General features: G+C 34.0%; 3 protein-coding genes across 3 annotated transcripts; all 3 read right to left on the bottom strand.

The window, feature by feature from the left end:
* Positions 1–221: 221 nt before the first annotated feature.
* On the bottom strand, positions 222–10,598 carry LOC120251641 (indole-3-glycerol phosphate synthase, chloroplastic-like). The gene is made up of 10 exons (XM_039260242.1): positions 10,204–10,598; positions 3,271–3,528; positions 3,011–3,187; positions 2,795–2,869; positions 2,642–2,686; positions 2,343–2,507; positions 1,619–1,697; positions 1,019–1,101; positions 630–698; positions 222–396 (listed from the first exon to the last, which is right to left on the bottom strand). The coding sequence occupies exons 1-10, from the start codon at positions 10,348–10,350 to the stop codon at positions 313–315; spliced, it is 1,182 nt and encodes a 393-aa protein (XP_039116176.1). The 5' UTR covers positions 10,351–10,598; the 3' UTR covers positions 222–312.
* A 749-nt stretch (positions 10,599–11,347) lies between these two features.
* Positions 11,348–17,393, bottom strand: LOC120251634 (ribulose-1,5 bisphosphate carboxylase/oxygenase large subunit N-methyltransferase, chloroplastic). Its single transcript, XM_039260229.1, has 13 exons — positions 16,994–17,393; positions 16,380–16,543; positions 16,157–16,240; positions 15,971–16,028; positions 15,631–15,684; positions 15,418–15,489; positions 15,245–15,325; positions 14,501–14,673; positions 14,032–14,134; positions 13,684–13,815; positions 13,071–13,193; positions 12,481–12,575; positions 11,348–11,523 (listed from the first exon to the last, which is right to left on the bottom strand). The coding sequence occupies exons 1-12, from the start codon at positions 17,345–17,347 to the stop codon at positions 12,489–12,491; spliced, it is 1,485 nt and encodes a 494-aa protein (XP_039116163.1). The 5' UTR covers positions 17,348–17,393; the 3' UTR covers positions 11,348–11,523; positions 12,481–12,488.
* A 1,467-nt stretch (positions 17,394–18,860) lies between these two features.
* LOC120251658 lies at positions 18,861–20,980 on the bottom strand. Its single transcript, XM_039260263.1, has 3 exons — positions 20,698–20,980; positions 19,414–19,602; positions 18,861–19,164 (listed from the first exon to the last, which is right to left on the bottom strand). Exons 1-3 carry the CDS (start codon positions 20,950–20,952, stop codon positions 19,087–19,089), a joined length of 522 nt encoding a protein of 173 aa, XP_039116197.1. The 5' UTR covers positions 20,953–20,980; the 3' UTR covers positions 18,861–19,086.
* Between the last annotated feature and the right edge of the window lie 441 nt (positions 20,981–21,421).

Raw genomic sequence — 21,421 nt, 5'->3', positions numbered from 1 at the left:
TCGGCAGATTGATATTTGTGTTTGGACTGTTACAGAAAAAGAAAAATGGAATATGCTGATTCCAGAGTAGTGTTAATCATTGACGATTCTTCGAAAATAAGAGCAGAGTTGAAATTTCTATGTAATATCGACAATTCAATATTTATCATCCAGTGAACGTTTGAGTGATTCTCAGCAAAAAAAAGAACAAAAAAATGCAAAGAAATATTAAAAGAGACAAATATGGAAACTGAAGCTTTATTACAAATAAACCAAGATGATATGATGTTCAGTACAAGATATGCTCCAAAATATAACTTAAGAATCAGACATTCATATTGATATATCTTTTCCGAAGAGTTTGGTTATACCTTTCCCGGGATCTTCCAGTTTAATTAGAGATTCACCGACCAGAACCTATATTTCAAACATAAAATTCATTCATATGAATATTGAGTAAATGTTTCAGAAACACAGATCCTTAATGTTCAAGTTCTTTCATGGAGAAGCATTTAAACGATAAGCTTGGTGGATATTGATCAAGTAATCAAATTCGTGTACTCTTCACTGATGACAGATTCAGAAGATCGGAAACTTTTCATGTATTAATCAAACAATAGCTAGCAATAAAGGAAATTTGTATAACTTACAGCTTTCACTCCCGCGTCTTGAACATAGGAAATATCTTCAGGAGTAAATAAGCCAGATTCTCCGACAACCTGAAAGATCAAGTAAATGCATTTGATTCTTGACAACTAGTTTGCTATCTTATGTAACAGAAATCAAACTTCTGTATGTGATATCATATTAAAGAAGAGTTTATAGGTTCAATGCCTTTTCATATTAAAAGGCTGTGATCTCATAAAAGAACAATCAAACAACAATAGTAGTACTCGCAAATCCCATAATAAGTGTAGCATTTATTGACAAGAAAAATTCAGATCAGAGTGACAAACCAAACATTAACTGGAATGCTTGGTACATTCAAGAATAAAAGGTTAAATAGCTTCACCAAAGGTGAACAAGAAAGGACACTTACAATAATGCCCTTCTGACTGATAATCTGCATGCGCTCTTCATTCAGAAGCGTCTTTGTATTTGTAATGTCCACTTCAAATGTTTCTTCAATAAGCAAATGAAAGCATCCATGAGACACACATAATTTACCACAATAATATTTCTACAATCAAGTACTTTCCTAGGAGGAAGTCTAGTTCAATGCTGGTCATTACACATAATGAACTAAACTTCCATCACTTGCACCACTTAAATCCAATGCAATCTTATTTTTCTCTACTTAGAAGTTTTTTATCAGATAATTGGATTAAAAAAAAAATTAATCACTTACCATACAACTTTGAAAACCACATAAAACATCAACTTTGAATTGGTATTACCCAGCATGTAACCTTTATCTAACTCAAGAAACTTTAAATAATGCGGATTTGAAAAGGTTTCTCCAAGACAGAGAAGCACTGTAAATATTTTCTAAACGCTGTACTCAAGAAATTCTTTTCCTGTTTTCCAGTTCCACGCGCCAAATAATGAACTGTCATGAGCTAACAAATTTCTGAAAAAGATAGCTTATGATGCTTTCAAAACTATCTTGTGACATGACATTACAGCAACAGTATCATACCTAGGTTACGATTGTTGATGCCAACGAGCTTGATACCATCAATCGCCAGTACTCTATCCATCTCCCTTTCATTATGCACCTGAAAGAAGCATCCTTAGTTTTGCATATGGATAATATCCAAAAAAAAAATTTGGCTAAACTTCTTACAGAAAGGATTTGCTCCAACCTTCAGTTATCAAAATATTAAAAAGAAAGAGAACCTTGCAGATTTTCTTAAAAAGAAATCGAAGTTTCCTCAACTCGATCCTCAATTAGATTAACTTCAGAATTTTTACATAATGCTGGAGATACATGAATTAGTCGAAGGTAAAAGGGAAACCATAATCCACACTTGAAAAGATTACATATGATGATTTTAATATGAACCTAGGTTACATCTGCTGAAAGTGAGACAGGAAGTGATTTTACAAGTTAGAGAGGGGATACGCATACTTTTAATGGTCTTCTAAAAGTGGAAAGAATTGCTCCATTTCAAGTAAAAGATAAGATTCTAAACCTCCATCATGCACTAAGAAAAATTGCATAAAAAAGAATGTTTTAAATTCCATTCTACATGAAATTTATAAGTCCTAGACGTAATCTGGGGTTATTACTAACAAGAAAGAAAATCTACTTACACTAAAATGACCAACTACAGAGTTCACAGGAAACTAAACTAATTCTATCACAGTCAAGCAGATATAAAAACTATGGCTCCTCATAAACCTCAAAGACAAGGTCATACCTCGACTAGTGCTGCCATTCCAAGCTTTCGGCAAATCTTGGTCATATATTTGATATCCAGATCAGGCAAAACACCAGCTATTAACAGAACCGCATCAGCACCTTTTGACCGAGCATAGTAAATTTGCCAGGCATCAATGATGAACTCTTTGCAGAGAAGAGGGCACTGCATTTTATCAGCCATTTAATAATACAATACTAAAAGAAGTATGTATTAAACACAAAGAAAAAAAAAAGTGACAATTTAGTGGAACAATGATGAGTAGTCAATCAACTCCCATGGAAATATATTATACAAACCTTAACTCCAGAATTCTTTATAGCCTCTAGATTCTCAAAACTTCCCTGATTAATAAATGTAAGAAAATAATCATTGAACTGTACAGCTAAAGCTTCAATCCATCAACTGGTCTTTTAAGACCTAGTATGAACAAAGCCATCTCAAGTGTTCACCTGGAAATACTTCTCATCAGTCAAAACGCTCAGGCATGCCGCCCCATTTTTCTCATAAGCGATGGCTATTTCAACCTGTCATATATTTCAACAATAAATAAACTTCTCCAATGATAAGCTTTTCTATTTTCAAAACCAGAAGCTGCATTAAATTATTGTGATGGTCCAACAGCATACACAGTTGAAGAGAAGAAATACAAGAGTGGAAAAACTCACCGGATTAAAATTTTCTCTCAGAACTCCTCGACTTGGGGAAGCTTTTTTGACCTCAGCGATCAAAGCAGGCATACCTGTGCGTTCATAAGATGCCTTCAAAGCACCAATAAAATCTTTGACAGCTGGGGCATTTTCCAATGTCTTGCTGATCATGGTCAAGGGTTTCCTTTCTTTCAGCTGAAAAAGTTAAAAACATGGATATTAATCCCTTTGACAAAGAAATAATTTGATCTATTCTTGAAGTTAGGATCTTAAAGTGCCTGAGAAACTTCAGCATCTTTATCCCATATTATCTTCTCTAATATGTTCCGCGGTGTGTTGCCCTCATTTTCTAAGCGGAACTCAAAGGGTCCTACCGCATGCGATGGGGGGCCAGTAGGTGGATGTCTCCTGATTTTGATACCTTGATTAGCAGCAATAGTGTCGAGTGACTTTCCACTTTCCCACTCCCTCACCTCAATTGAATTTGCTAGGTAATCGCTGGAAAATGTCAACAATGGAGGGGAGCTAATGTCATCCTGCAGAATCCAATTATATGGTCAGTAGCTCTCACAATATCAGCTTAATAATAATATGAAGACATGTACATGCTACAGTCACAACATGAAAGACACAAGAAAGAACTCAACAAAATAGCCTTTCCAATAAAGGTACTTCCCAAAAACAGTGATAGCTACATAGGCTAAAAGGACCATATTTACCCTAAATCAAGCTATGACTTATTACGCATACATAAAGGAATCATGCAAACGACAAAAACATTAGAAATGACCCCCTGAAATTATTATATTAGTATCAATGCATGCATATTTCATTAACACACATCCTTGCACATTTTTAGTATACACAAGCAAAATTCAAGACATAAAATTCATATTGGACCCTCAAATTATATATGAGATAAAAACTGTCATGTTAAATACAGAAAGCTACTCGGCTGTCTACTCTTGCAGCAAAATTTATTGAAGATGATGCATGTGGAATAAGTCCAAAAAAGGGGGAAGTTATTGTAAGAAGAAGATCAAGGGATAGATAAATTAATAGGATATACACTATATCAAGGAACAAAATGTATTAATCATGAACTTACCCTAGGTAGAGTGGGCAACAGAAGTGGCACCTGTTCTACAACCAGCATGTTGGGCACATAACAAGATTAGATTGAAAATCAGAGAGCAAAAAGTTCTTTTGTCTTTCACTGAAATATGAGCACATTGCATGGAAGACATTTTCTTATAAAGGTGGGAGAAAATAGTCTACATCAGATTATAAGTATATGTATTTCTTAAAAAAATTCAGAAAGAAACTTGCAAAGAGATGCCATTAACAATGGTTGTGATTCCCTTCAAAGCAATAAATACTGTTTGGTTAGGGGATGGAAATGGGGTTTCTTATAATCAGTTAAAAAGTTGTCATTTCTCAAGACTAACAAGTGCTAAGGGATAATTTAAGGGGCATGAAAAACAGCTATGAGATAGGGAACTGTGGATAACCTACTAATTATTGAAGCAAAGGTATCTTCAGAAGTGATTAAGGGCAATTCCAAGCAAAATCTTAATGGGTAAAGCCTCTTTCTAGAATCTATGGAAGTCACGAGAAGTATGTTGTACGTAGTCATGATCCACATGAGTCTTCAATGGTGATGGGCCGAACACAATGAGCAACACAAATTACAATCATTAATGTATTTAGTGAGATTGCTCAATGCAAATTTTAACTTTTTAAAAATTTCCAAAATAGTACCAAAATATGGTCTGTTGTGTCTACTTGTACTCACTCAATACTGAAGTTTAGCTCAAAGAAATGGTGAAGAAACCTTGATTAGGGCTCGCGTTCCCTACTAAACACAGCTCCAGATCAGATCCATCAGCGTGTTACTCCATTTTTTTGTGTTTTCTCTCTCTTTTCTTTTTTTTTCTGGGGTGGCACAACACCATTAGATCTTGATTGTATCCAATGCATAATAGTTGTCAACTGACATTGTGCTCACTAGTGCCATTACCAATGCAAGATAGAAGTAATAGACAACAATTTGTGTAAGTTGATTGATAGATCAGTGGAAGTTAGTGGATCTCTTTAAAAGAAAAGTGTTTCTCATTCTTTTTCTTTCTTTTACCCATACTAGATTTATCAGGAATCCAAGAAGGTGCAAAACTTCAGGGTATTACACATGCTAAACACAGATGCTACCAACTATTGGGTGTGATTTTAATTACTAAAAGACTTGCTAAATGTTCTGGATTGTACTACTGGCTCAAAGATTAAATAAATAAGATTACCAAAGGGGCATCATGTTCCAACTTCCCTACAAGTGAAGAGATCAGGCTGATTGTGCGGTGTGTGTGTGCATGTGTGCGTGCATATGTGTGTACATTATGTAGAATGCTCGCGTCTGGATTTTGAGAGAGCGGAAGTCAGAATGCAGCCTCTAAATACCGCCATGGCACCACCATCTTAACTCTCACCACCTCTGGTAAAAACTTCATCTTACTGCCTTTGGACCAAATCACATGTCTCTATTAGGTTTGTAATTGTTTGCTTACTATTTTATTTTCAATTTTTCACTATCATTATCTTCAAATTTTCATCTAATACATATCGTTGTAACACCAAACATCAAGCTCTGCCTCAATTGGCTTGGGTCAATTGCATGTAACAATTTAGAATTCTTCTGGTCACAAACAGATTGGCAAGTCAAATGGATTGAAGACTTGTTGTAGATCACTGGAAGTTATTGGATGAGGGATGTCTGCTCACTTGCAGAATCAGGTGATTTTCCAGAAGACTTGATTGAATACACATATCCTTATTCCTAAAATCATGAAAACCTGAACACACGCGATGACAAACTATTGCAACTCAGAAATCTAGGTTTGGAAAAAGACACTTGGCATGTAAAAGTTCCATGAAAGCCAAGTTGAACCAGGCCTGTGACATATACCATGAGACATAGTGATTGTGTATAGAAAAATCATATTATTTAATTTATTAGATGACACAAGATATAGTAACAATGTACAGAAAATCAAACAACTGTAATTTATTATCATTGTCTAAGAGAAAATTGTGGCAAAATAAATATCCCTAATCAAATAAGTTGCCTTTTTCTTAAAAAAATGCATACTCTAACAAGGTAATGAATTTAAAAGGCAAATGCTGATTCCATATTAATAAATCCATACCTAAATCAAGATCGGAAAAGATAAATCAAATATGCAGTTGAAAGTCTGCAATGTCTTGGTTCAAGGTATAAATACAGGTCTTTGTAGCCCAACATAACCTGGGAAAGAGTTTCACCACTTTAAGCAAAGACCGATCCAGCCATAAGGTAGTCATGGTAATTCTTTATAACTTGATGTGTTGTGTCTTGGCCATACAGATAAAACATTACAAGGTTTCTAAAATAAGGTTTGATGAAAAACATACTAAATACACCTTATTAATCTAATATTCTTTTGGCACTAGCTAAACCTAAAGCAGAATGGAGCACATCTAAAATTTGTGGCAACCAATCAATAAAAATATGGAACTGCAAAATCAACATAGATTGAGCATAACTCAAAGTTCACAGTAAAATGAAAAAAATTAAGCACAACTGTGAGAGCGCATAAATGAAGGGCCTTGCTCATCACTATCAATCATCTCATCACGCACACACAAGCATGCAAAAAAAAAGGGAAGGACAAAACAAAACGGCGTAACGACAAGAACAATGACAACAAGAAAACTAACATCAAATATTCATCTAGACTGTATATAACTTTATCCGGTTCACCCACATACATGGTCTACCTTGTGCCCAACCAATTACCATTATATGTATTATGTCCAATATTCCACTTCTTTTAGGGTTTATCCATGCTTAGAATTTCCTTACAGAGTTCCAGGATTACATAATCTCCATTTTATAAAAATTGAAATTCTTTATGCAGTTTGAGGCGGCAGTTTTCCATGTCAAAACTAAATGATTGAAAATGAACATAAATCACGGTAATAATAATGCATGCTTATCCTGCAGTGGATTCACCACATTAGGGGCTGATGATCACAACACCATGAAATTAAACTCACCCACCCTCTATCAAATTTAGGCAAACAGTTTTTCACATCACTTTCCTATTTAAATTCCCCTTAAAAACCCTATCATTCCATTATGTTGAACAATACCAGCATGTACGCAGTACACACTGATCTTTGACAATGGAAAGATGAACATTAAAAATGGATATGGTACAAAAGAACAAATTTAATTAACATAGAAGTAACTAAAGTAGACCTCATAAAACAATTTTCATTACTTTACATGAATAAAATTTTCAACTAATAAATACTAGAAATGTAAAAAGATCAAATTTAGGCAAACAGTAGTACAAATCACTTTCCTATTTAACTTCCCCTTAAAAATCCTATCATTTCCATTATGTTGAACAATACCAGCTTGTACACAGTACATACTGAGCTTTGACAACGGAAAGATGAACATTAAAAATGGATATGGTACAAAGCGACAAATTTAATTAACAAAGAAGTAACTAAAGTAGACTTCATAAAGCAATTTTCATTACCTTCCATGAACAAAATTTTCAACTAATAAACACTAGAAATGTAAAAAGATCAAATTTAGGCAAACAGTTGTACACATCACTTTCCTATTTAAATTCCCCTTATAAATCCTATCATTTCCATTATGTTGAACAATACCAGCTTGTACACAGTACACACTGAGCTTTGACAACAGAAAGATGAACATTAAAAATAGTTATGGTACCAAACGACAAATTTAATTGACAAAGTAGTAACTAAAGTAGACCTCATAAAACAATTTCCATTACCTTACATGAAAAAAAATTTCAACTAATAAATACTAGAAATGTAAAAGATCAAATTTAGGCAAACAGTTGTACACATCACTCTCCTATTTAAATTCCCGTTATAAATCCTATCATTTCCATTATGTTGAACAATACCAGCTTGCACACAGTACACATTGAGCTTTGAAACAGCAAATTTAATTAACATAGAAGTTACTAAAGTAGACCTCATAAAACAATTTCCATTACCTTACATGAATAAAATTTTCAACTAATAAATACTAGGAATGTAAAAAGATCAAATTTAGGAAAACAGTTGTACACATCACTTTCCTATTTAAATTCCCCTCAAAAATCCTATCATTTCCATTATGTTGAACAATACCAGCTTGTATGCAGTACACATTGAGCTTTGACAACGGAAAGATGAACATTAAAAATGGATATGGTACAAAACAAGAAATTAAATTAATATAGAAGTAACTAGAGTAGACCTCATAAAACAGTTTTCATTACTTTACATGAATAAAATTTTCAACTAATAAATACTAGAAATGTAAAAAGATCAAATTTAGGCAAACAGTTGTACAAATCACTTTCCTAGTTAAATTCCCCTTAAAAATTCTATCATTTCCATTATGTTGAACAATACCATCTTGTACACAGTACACACTGAGCTTTGACAACAGAAAGATGAACATTAAAAATGGATATGTTACAAACAACAAATTTAATTAACATAGAAGTAACTAAAGTAGACCTCATAAAACAATTTCCGTTACCTTACATGAACAAAATTTTCAACTAATAAATACTAGAAATGTAAAAAGATCAAATTCAGTTGTACACATCATTTTCCTATTTAAATTCCCCTTAAAAATCCTATCATTTCCATTATGTTGAACAATACCTGATTGTACTCAATACACACTAAGCTTTGACAACAGAAAGACGAACATTAAAAATTGATATGGTACAAAACGACAAATTTAATTAACAAAGAAGTAACTAAAGTAGACTTCATAAAACAATTTCCATTACCTTACATGAATAAAATTTTCAACTAATAAATACTATAAATGTAAAAAGATCAAATTTAGGCAAACAGTTGTACACATCATTTTCCTATTTAAATTCCCCTTAAAAATCCTATCATTTCCATTATGTTGAACAATACCAACTTGAACACAATACACACTGAGCTTTGACAACGGAAAGACGAACATTAAAAATTGATATGGTACAAAACGTCAAATTTAATTAACAAAGTAGTAACTAAAGTAGACTTCATAAAACAATTTCCATTACCTTACATGAATAAAATTTTCAACTAATAAATACTATAAATGTAAAAAGATCAAATTTAGGCAAACAGTTGTACACATCACTTTCCTATTTAAATTCCCCTTAAAAATCCTATCATTTCCATTATGTTGAACAATACCAGCTTGTACACAATACACACTGAGCTTTAACAACATAAAGATGAACATTAGATGTGGTACAAAACGTCAAATTTAATTAACAGAGTAGTAACTAAAGTAAACCTCATAAAACAATTTCCATTACCTTACATGAATAAAATTTTCAACTAATAAATACTAGAAATGTAAAAAGATCAAATTTAGGCAAACAGTTGTACACATCATCTCCTATTTAAATTCCCCTCATAAATCCTATCATTTCCATTATGTTGAACAATACTAGCTTGTACGCTGCACACACTGAGCTTTGACAACGGAAAGATGAACATTAAAAATGAATATGGTACAAAACGACAAATTTAATTAACAAAAAAGTAACTAAAGTAGACTTCATAAAACAATTTCCATTACCTTACATGAATAAAATTTTCAACCAATAGATGCTAGAAATGTAAAAAGACACAATCTTGGTAGCAGAGAAGTTTCAGTTCTATTAATCAACCTAAAAGTGAGAACACCAAACGCTCAAATAATTGTTATAAATAAAAATCCTCAAGTTAAACACTCACAAATCATTATTAACAGTATAATAATCACCATCCAAAAAACGAATAAAATGCCATTTGGTAATCTAAAAGACATCATCATTTCCTAATACTTCAAATCATAAATATCCCAAATTGAACATCAAAAAGATCAAAACGCAGCATCCAAACAGGCTTAAAGTAAAAGAATCCGCCCAACAAGTGCATCCAAGCTTGCAAAAAAACCCAACTTTCAAAATCTCACACAAATACTAAACTCAATAAACACCTTCAAACAACTCCAATCCATTCAAACTAGAAACAACCAATCCATTTTCTCAATCCCTCTTTAAAAAAAACACACAAATTTCCTCACAGAAGCAGACAGCAAAAAGAGAAATTAAATCAAAATAACATAGAATAGACCCACAAACCTCATCCATCCGCACGCATCTAAGAGCCGCCGGCATCTTCATTCGATTCACGAAAACTCCAGGAAAAAACGAGCTTTGTGGGCAAGCTCCTCCACTTTTCAGATTAACAAAACCAGGCGCCGAGTACCCCATTGAAATCCTCGCCATTCCCCCTCAAAACCTCGAAGAGAAGCACAAGGAAAAGCTCTCTCTCTCTCTCTCTCGCTGGCTCGCTGTGAGATTATATAAGCAAAAACCGAAGTCCAAAAAGGGAAGGTGACGATGCGGTGTCATCACCGACGGTGAGAATAAAGCGGGGCAGGCAGTTATTTACTGATGGAAAGGAACTGGATAAAGATGAAGGAGGTAAGTTTACCGGGAAATCGAGGTGAATCTTTGGCTTTATTTTAATTTGGATTACGGCGCCAAGTTTTATTAGTATTTTTCTTACAAAAATAAATAAATAAATTTATTGCAATAATTTAATGCAGGTTTGATGATTATTAAAATTTCTTTGTTGGTACTTTAGTGCTTTTTGTTTTGTATGGCAGATGAATATTTCTTTTCTAAGAAAACACTAAAAAAAATACTTATTTTAATATTGCAAGTGAGTGCAATAGTATTTTAATATAAATTTATTTAAAATTTAAAAAAATAAATAAATCACTAAACAAATTTTATTTATGTCTCACCTGCGTATCTCTAGTCAACCACATCTTACATCTCTTAAAAAAAAAAAAAAAATCAAACTTTTGACTTTTCGCATATTAACCAAATGAATCAAATGAATCAAACTCGACTTTCCGCATATTAACCAAATGAATCAAACTAAAAAAGAATCAAACCCTTGACTTCCCACATATTAACCAAATAAATCAAACTCAAACATGACGATAAATAATTTTTTTCAGAAAATAGTGACAGCAATTGAGCATGGCAGATAAATATTTATTTTAATATCTATCAATGTGAACTTCATGTAGTTGGAGGATTGAAACTAATGCTTTAAAAGAAAATTCAGGAGGATCAATTGTGGAACACCTTTCCCTCTCTGTCTACAATTTTTTAAATTGAGTTAATCAGGAAGAGAGAAATGCATCTATAATGCAATTAAACATGTGCCCAGAGCTTAATTAAACTAGAAATGTGGAGGTCTTTGTCAGGATTAAAGAAAGCACTAATTTATATTATTACTTAATTAAGCATGGATCATCCATCAAATAACGTGTGTGACACTATTAAAACTTCGGCTCATAATAAAATTCCAACAAATAAAGTCTATTTCGATCGCCATTCATCGATTGTGAATACAATCTCCGTTTGCCTAAAGCGACGATAAGCCTGAATTAAAAGAGAAAAAAAAAAAATTTAATTGTTCTTCTTGAAATGAACTTTGAATCAAAAGGACAAAAAGCATAATAATCAAGATTTATATGAACTCAATTTTGCAAGCAAACATAATAATCTGACAATAATTTGGAAGAGATTAATCAGAGATGACATTAAACTTTGCCAACAACCATAGTTGATATATTTCCATCTAATTGGAGAGGAAATGGAATTTGCTTCTAATGATGTCTTTGGACAATTTGATTTGGCAAAGATCTGAATACAAGATGTAATTATCTCATTAAAGCACTCTTCTTAAGTCAGGCAAGCACCAACTAAAACTCGGAAATAAACATTGTTCGAACAAATGACTTCTAAAGACAAAACCGATATTCATCACATGTTATAGATTCCGTGTTGTCTGGGGTGTGTGCATAGATCTGAATACAATATGCAATTATCTCATTAAAGCACTATTCTTAAGTCAGGCAATCACCAACTAAAACTTGGAAGTACCATGATGGAGCTAAATTCTGCTGTGACAAATGAATCCTAGAGACTAAAAATCTACATTCATTACACATTATAGCTTAAAAGTTGTCTCTCTCTGTGTGTGTGTGTGTGTGTGTCTTGATTCAGTAACTAAAACTAATAAAAAGTTAACGTGTGATAACCTTTGCTTCAGAATTGCATAAAGGTACATTATGAGATCTCTCAGTGGAAGTTTACGCCATGTCTAATATCAAAGTCTTTGCCCTAATTGCAGTTCAATGAACTGTAAAAATTCTGTTGTATCTACAAACATAGTTTCCAGCACATCATGTCAAAAAAAATTATGGAATGGTTTATGATTTGGTTATTTAATATAACATCACCAACTGCATTCAGTAATTCAGGGAAGCATGGTGTTCTTGAAAACTTCTATTTCAGTTTTCAACAAAAACAGAAGTAGCTCGAGAAATTGTAAACCTTTAGTTTTATTTGAATAGCTTTCGGAATCCATTTAGTATCGTCAGAGCTCTTAATTCACCACTCCGCATGTCCCTCAACCTTCTTCGAAGTATCTATCAGAAGTATTATACAGAATAAATATAAGACAATGCAATAGGAGTGCAACGAGCTAGCTGGCAATGTTACACAAAAAGAATTAAGGGACAAAAGAACAAATAAAGGATAAAGTATAGGCAGGTACACAACAATGATATCTATGGCAATAAAAGCAATAAATTAAATAACTTATAGTTTTTTTGTGAGTTGTGCTTTCTTGATTATAGCATTAAATCAAGTCAGTTTAACAGATCGCATATTTAGTTGGATGGTAGGTGGGGGCATACCATTTATGAAGTTTACTATCATTACAGTTAGCAGCTAAGAATATGAGAATCAATAAATTAGGGGTTACACATCCAGGTCAAATGGTTGGGACTTGACATTCTATGTCATTAGTAGATGGTTCACTCTTTTGAACAAAAACATTCTCAGGTGAAATTGAAGGCAGGATGTAACATAATTGAATGGTCATAGGAAAAAAATAAAGGTGAGCATGCAAGTTTTCTTACATATTGTGTACGAAATAAGATCCTTTGTTCGCTGGTGCATAAATCCATTGCTAACTGCTTCAATAGTAACTTCCGATTGGCTTGCTTCATATTTGTCGTGATTGGGTCCAGAGGAGTGCCCCCCTGAATGTGGATAGAAGGACATAGTCTTAATTGCATTTAAGATAAAGAAGAAACATAATAGAGAAGTTACATATTAAAGTGGAAGGTGCATGATCTATTTACAAATAACTCATCAGATGCACTGCCATGATTACCTACATAACTCACTTGGTTCAATTGCTTTTACAAGGCCATCATGTGGCAATCATGTTGGCAAAAAGAATTACCATTTGTTGTTGCATCATGTGTCTTTGTAAATGGAGACACTGTATGCATGTGTACATGCATGATAACCCACAGATGGATGTGATTTTGCATCAGATGTCCATGTGCCAATATGTCCATTGGGCATTCAGAAGGATGCACGCATGTGCGTGTGTGTGTGTGAGAGAGAGAGTGAGTGAGTGAGTGAGTGAGAGAGAGAATGTGAATCTCATATGAAGTACCAATGATCCAACTGTACAGTTAGTCGAACAATTCAAATGAAAGAGAAAAACAGCTGAAACATTACCTCTAAGAATTTAGAGTATTTTGATATGCTTGATTCACAAGAGTCCAAGATGAACTGTAAAGTTTGCTCCTCTAGGTCAGGATACTTCAGCTCAGTCTTAAACTTGTTACTATCAGATGCAGCAGCTGCCATCTGCCGTTTGAAGGATGAATATCAAGAATATGAAAAACAAATTGATGACTTTGTATGTTAGTGCATCACAACTGGCAAAACCAAATTAGATTCAGCAAAACAAAAAAAAGGGTCGTAAAATACTAATTAGCCTATGTCAATATTACAACTAGGCCATCACAAGTAAAACATATGTAAATATAGAAGTACATCAGAATTAGGGGATTAGTCTTCAACCTCATTTAATTTTGGAATCATATCTGGAGGGCTAACAACAAGGTAAGCATATGCCATCATTTCTAATGGCCATCCAGTGATCTGCAGAGGAAAACGCTGAGGCCTGTTCCAATAAGATCAGGTTCATATCAAACATATGGTGATTATTTAAATTTATTTAAAATTGTAATGGAAAGCAAACTGCCTTTAACATCTCTCAGAACAAAAGCAGCAAATCAACCATTGCAAATGACATTTACATTAATATGGTGTTAGATGTTTCAGTGCACTTGAATCAGGTAAAGAACTACGAGAAATACATATTGCATAGGTAGACAACACGAGAGTGGTCAAAGAATAGAAATTAATTTCCAGATTCCTGAACTTAGATACCTGAAGATACTTTAGCAAAAGATTACATGTATTTAACATTTAAGTCTTTATTATGAATCTCACTTGGGTACAAAAAAGTTGAGCAGGCAGTACTTACGATGACAAACCATACTTTTGCAATGCTAGCAATTTCTCTTTGTAACATTTATCTGATTTTTTAAGGGACAGAAGCAAATCAACCGAGTCATTGGGATTTGTCCCCTCTTTTGGAACAAAACCATATGATAGCAATAGCTCCCCGTTGGATTTCTTTCCATAGGAAATGAATACCTGAAGAGAAGTAACAAGAAGAAAACTCCATGAGAGACATGTTGTCTCAGCTAGTATGCAACAAACAGACAGGAATTATAGTTGCAAAATCTTATCCTCATGATAGAAAGGCTATTGTGCTCATCTTGGGGTTTTAAATGGTTAAACATCCCAAAATCTCAATATAAAAAGAATTAATTCAAAAAACTTGGCAAGAACTACTTGTTTTGGTCACCATACACTGGGCATAAAATACTGGTACACAGAAATATAAATTTTATTGACTTGAACTTTAAGAACTTCTAAGAAGCTATAGTTAATAAATTTGTCAAGTCCCATTACAACCAACAACATCTGCTTGCTGGCCAATCTTATACATTATGGATCTTCGTTAGAGAGCTGAACTAGTTGACAAGCACTGAAAATCATTGAAACCGCATATTTTTCCATTAAGCTCCGGCTAAATCTTACTTCCGATGGTGTTTGGAAGGTGTCAATAGTTATCTTGTATGTGGCTTCAAGTTGCAATAAGATATAGCATTTGCATAAATCAATCAACTAACAACTAAGAGTAAATTTGATGATTGATTACCTGCTCACCTGGTTGATATGCCTTGTCTGTAGTAAAAACTATTCCCTGAGATGACTTGTCATAGTCCAAAAATGTTTCCACCTGAACTATTCACAAACATGTATTATCTGGTAAGAATTCATATTACAAGAGGAAGTAATAATTTAGTCTATGATAATCCTATCAAGATGTACCTCAGAACTATGATTGAGCATGTCAGCCCAAGGAACCAGAGCGACTTTTCCATCCATGGATGGCAAACGGACCTACAATACAAAGACTTATTGAAATTCAATTCCAAAATTGATGGATGAAAAACTGAAGATAATAACTCTGGACATTTTATGCCTATCCTTGACAACATAGATTCACATGAGAATTAGCTGATGAAAAATCTTGGTACGCACCAAACGCGAGAAGAGAATGCCAAAGGACCACAAGAATGTCTCCATGTTGTATACCTGAAATAGGACTTCATTATAACACAATTAGAAATACAGCTTGCTTAGGTATCAGGCAGTTGAAGCTAACTCAAATGTGCCATAACTGCATCTATATAAAGAAGTTTCTCATCAAATAACACCTTGGAAGCACATAAAAAAAAGTTGAGTTGGGTTTACCAATCAAAGAGGTTATATAAGTCCATAAGTTTTGAAACAAAAGAATAAGATTTTTAGGGCTTCAAATTTCAAAGTCAGTAAACCAATTTGTGGATCTATCAGCATGAACAGTTCACATGGCACATACCTCCACAGGAAATAAAGTGGGGTGCTTGGAAAATATCCTGGCCCGTAAATCATTGTATCTGCATACATATCAAATGTTTAGTTGCGAGTTGTGCAGAAGAAAAAGTTTATAATCTATATGCATTTCAATAATCAGAGCATGCATTGAAACACAAATGAAAAAACATATAGAATTGGATATGCTTACGTTCCAGTCACATCAGTTATCCTTTCAATTGCCCGCTCCCTCATATATGATGCAACTAAATATGTATCCAGCTCTGAACGTGTCCTATAATAATATGTATAAGCTATAGAACATCTGAGACCATAATACTCTTGGAAACTCAAAGCAAGAAAAACCGTGCTCTCCCCAGTCACCATATCCTGATAATTCACTATTAAGTTCATCTAAGAAACACAATTCTCACCAGTACAACAGTGAATATGGTTGTCGAGGTAATGCAGAGATATATCTATTCCACCTTGAAGAGTTCATAAGACTAGCTTCACTGATCAGGTAAGTAGCGAGCAATGGCCAATCTGGAACAGAATATCTTCTCAACACATCACCAGTTTCCTTACAGCCCCACTCCTTCATATCAAAAATACCAATAAGTAGAATGCTGCACCGCATGCATAAACTCAAAGAGCTTATCATGGAATAATAAATATTATTCATTATTATTGGGGTATTTTCCACTTAAATTCAGGAAATAGACTTCATTGGATACCAAGAAAATTTCAATAATTTGAGGTTTCAAATCTAACAATCTATGACAATTTAAATCACTGTCATAATAATCTCAATGAAACTCAAAAGGTTAAAGACAATTCAGAAAAAAACAGTCAGACATTTTCAGTATAAATTATACAATTTTAAACAGAAACCATGCCATTTCTCTATTTTTAATTTGGAGACAGTGAAACCTTCTTCACTAATCTGAACACTCAAATAGCTATAGTTACTAAAATTATGCAATCGAGCAAGCTCTGTTCAGTTAATGATATCAAAGCAACTGAAAAGATAGAAGAGAACTCATACAGAATCAGCAGTGATGACAAGGGAGGGGGGAACGAAGAGGAGCTTCTCGCCCTTGCGTATGTTCTTAAGCGCGACAAGGCCGCGCTCCCCAACATCGACACGCTGGATGGACATCTTCTGAGGAGGGAGGCCGGAGTCGGAAAGCCATTGCTGAAGCCCTACAGCGCTTTCAAGTGACTCAATTTCGCAGCCCCAGGGAACCTCACGGCTGCCGCTGGGAGCGGCGGCAGAGAGTGAGCAACGGATGGCGGTGCGGGGGCGGAGGGAACCGGCGGCGAGCTGGTGGTAGGAAGGGTAGGGAAGGCAGCGAGGAAGGAAGGAGGTGGCGAAGACTGCCCTAGAGACTTCGACCATCGAGAGATCGAGAGAGAGAATGAAGGCTTATCTTTGAGAGTAGTGAAAGAAAGAGGTGGTGGTTATAAGAGGTTCATGTTTCGCGGTTCCCGTTAATGAATTAATTAATTAATTAATTTAAAAAAATTGATTTTAAAAAGAGTTATTGTACAGTGCATCACGAGGAAGATTTTACTAAAAATGTAAAATAAATTAAAAACAAAAAAACAAATATAACATTACCAGTATTTCAACTAACTACTATGTCTTTGTGCATAGCAGACAGATGATTTTACAAAAACTTTTGGCATCGTCTTGGTTTTTATGAGTGCATTTGATAAGTGTATGTCAACTATTGTAATCATGGTTAAGTTAGTTAATTATGAGTTTAGTTACTTAAGGGTTAAATTTTGGAGATTATATAAGGCCTCTTAGTTTGTAAGAAGAGGGCATCACTCATTCCATGCAAATACCTCTCCTCTCACCTTCATGCAATAAAAAAATCCCTATGTGAATATATCTCTTCTTCCACTCCCTCTTATGCCCTAACTTTTACTTCACTTGGATGATTCTCTATACCCACATAAATTGAAAAGCATCCCAACAGTTTGTCACTTCTATTCTTTACATGAGGAGGCTCCAGAATATTGTAAGCTGCGTTTTATTTACAATAATGCTATCTTTCAATTTGAGCCTTTTTGTCTCTATAACTGTGGTCAACTATAAAAGTAGCATGAATTTCTAGGATGATCGTAAAAGATGAAAGTATTTTAGCATTAATAAATTAAGTTATTTATTTATTTATTTATTTATTTTATGTGTTCAATTTTAGATGAAATTCCCAAGTGGTCCTCAATAATACTTAAGTTTTTATTTTGATTTATATATATAAATCTATAAATTAGATTAAATTTAATTTTATCTATTTATTTATTTATTTATTTATTTATTGCCATTGCAGTCTAACTTAGAGGTGTTATAGTTTTGAGTAAAATCCATTGGAGTCCATAAGATCTATCTCAATATTTATTTCTATTTTTATATTTTTCAAATATTTGATATATTTTCTTGCATGTCATAATTTTTTTTAAAAATATAATTAATTTTTAAAATTGTTTAGTAATCTATGAGAGATTTACCTCCAAAATTATAGTGAACATAATTGGGATGTCACATTTACCTATTTATATATGGATAAATTCTCTCACAAAACTTGTATTTTGTTCAAGTTAAAAAAAATTGGCTAATCAAAATCTATACGTTCAAGTCGCTCACATTTATGTGGTTTATTTAAATTTTTTTTTTTAAATTATTAAAATCTATTGCTTGAACATTTTTTTTCTTTTATGTTTGCTTCAACTATTAGTGAAATTCAGAATTCAGAAATTGGTGGAATAAAAACTAAAGTGAATCATTGAGCTCATAAGGTGATTTATTTCTTATTATTTGCTTTGTGATTTTTTTTTTTAGAATATAAACCCTCAATAAACCTTACCAACTGATAAAAGCTGAAATAACATATAATTTCACACCCAAAAAAAAATCCCCATCTTCAGTAACATACCCACTTAAAATCCTGTTTTACAATTCATACCAAATGGGAAAAAAATTTACTCACTAAATTTTCTTTTTTGAATAAGAACTTCAATACATTTTAGCGACAGGCCGAAAGTGTAACACCAACAAAATAAAACGATGTTCTCATCCGCAAAGTGACTCGAGATTCATCATTGTGCAGGTAAATCTGTTTTATTTTTACTTCATTTTTGTTTAGCAGTTTCTTCAGCTCTAGTAAGCGCATCTGTAAGTACGTCGATCGTCCAATCCTTCAAATCATCCTGCATATTAGCAACAAAATCACAGATTATATCAGTCAATCTGCTAAACGAAAACAAAGTAAACCTAGTTTTACCAGGATTCTTCACAAAGCAAAGAGAATCAGTTCAAGAGAAATTAGTATTTTTCGGCCACATGAAGAAAAGTCTGCGTGGTTCAATATTGCATTATGTGTGCCTGTGAGTGAAATTCTGTGAATTCTGGCTTAAATTAGTTTAAGAATTCAGCTGGCAAGTGGCAAAGGAACATACAAAATGCATTGGTTCTCCGGTTCTAAGACGTGCATTTGGACGAGCAAATTTCGATTCAAAAGGTGTTCTTGGCCTAATCTCTTGAATTTCATCCCATTCCTCACGACTGAGCATCCTCACAGTTCCTTGACCAGGAGGCGCCTTCTTTATTTTCCTCTCCAACCTCTCTTGCTCTTTAGATTCATCAACCTGCCAAGCCAGCCCCAATAATGAACTTTAAATCACAATTTTGTAAACAGATGTAAGCAAACATAGTACACATTTAAAAATTATAAACTAACTGATGAAGTGGAGAGAGTCAAGGAAAGCCCAAAAAAACAACATCACTTTAACTTGAAACATTGCTCATCAATAGATGCAATGCATAGGGCAATTCCTGACAGCCGTTATTCCAAAGCTTTTGCAGCAGTCTTTGATAGCTTAGAATTACAGAACCTCTCAATGTCTTTCAATTAAGCGCGCAAGTAAAATATTTTATTTCAGCTTCACACATCAAAATTTTCTTTTTTTGTCTTAGATGATCAACATTGTTCTATCCAAGAAAATAAAAAGAGAAGCTCCTTGAGCATCTATCCTAACCCAGATGTAGTTTTACTTGGTGTAAGAAGCAATCTAATGAGATAATTCAAATTTGTGTCTTTATGTGTTTTTCTATTCCATCATGCCCACCAAAATGAGAATTTGATTACTTTCATTTGCCTATCCATTTGTTCATTCAACAAAACACCAAGAAACTAGCACTCCCTCGTGTTTTCAACTACATTCCATCAATCTACACACAGAAAATTGAAGCAAAAAATGAACGGAATGGAAATTGCTGCAAGGAAAATTTTCATATATATAAATATATATATATATACCTTCATTTTCTATCAGTTATCATCTTATTCTTCACATCCAAATTCCAATTAAACAAAAGAAAACAATCTTCTTTCAATTTTCACTTTTTTTTCTCCACTATTTCCCTCAGTTTAAGCACACTCTTAGGCCAAAGAATCGTGTCACAAATGATTTCAATCCTTATTTGAAGCCACATTCATATCCAAATTCATACTCTAAAACAAATAAGCCCTAAAATTTCAGAAACTTCTTCAAAAACACAACTTGCTTGACTATGCGCCTTTCTCATCACATCATCCCAAAATTTCATATCATCCTCTTAGAATTCAAATGAAAACCATAAACCAATCAAAAAATCAACAAATAAATAGGGTAACAAATCAAACAGAGAATCATGATGAATAACAAGGGTTTCGTTCAACAGAGTTGAAATTCATCACTCACCATCATAAGGACCTTCGCAAAGAGCGCAACGGCGACGGCGGTGAGGACCATAGGCATAGTAGCGGTGTCGAGCCAGGACGCCGACTCCGGCACCTCAACTAAGAACTCATCGCGCGTTTGGCCTCTCCGGTGCCGCCTCACCCTCTCCCGCACTCCTATCACCGCTCTCACCACTTCTCCCGGCCTCTCCCCCGCCGCCGCGCTAGCTCGCACCGCCCTCGCTCCGCGCATCAACGAGCGAAGCATCGTTCCCATCTTCGACGAGCTTCCGATCCATTCGCGCTCTGAATCGCTGCTGTTCTATAGTTTTGAGATTTTTTACATGACACCCCCTGAAAAACAGTGAAATTACTTGCACTTTTTTTTTTTAATTTCATTTTATTATTGACATTTTAACTAAGGTTAAAGTCACGTTTTAACCAAAGGGCTCATAACCTAGCAATATTTGACCTTGCTGTGAAAAACGAGCGTCATACATTCAAAAGGTCTCAAGTTCAAGACTCGTTGGAAATAATAATGGTAACCGATCACTAGTTATGGGTGCAGACGAATAACCCAGTCCCCTCATTCCTGGCTGAGGGTGTGTATGTTGGACGATTAATTCTCAACCGGTGAGCATGCCCATGATGTATAACGTTTATCATTTTCGTCAAAACATAATAATAATAAAGTAACTTTTAAAATTTTAAATCTAGGGATGGCTCTAGAGCAAACGTTAGATCAT

This window comes from Dioscorea cayenensis, chromosome 3 (genome assembly GCF_009730915.1).
Source record: "Dioscorea cayenensis subsp. rotundata cultivar TDr96_F1 chromosome 3, TDr96_F1_v2_PseudoChromosome.rev07_lg8_w22 25.fasta, whole genome shotgun sequence".
Taxonomy (NCBI): Eukaryota; Viridiplantae; Streptophyta; class Magnoliopsida; order Dioscoreales; family Dioscoreaceae; genus Dioscorea; species Dioscorea cayenensis.
This window is presented reverse-complemented; position numbering and strand designations above follow the sequence as displayed.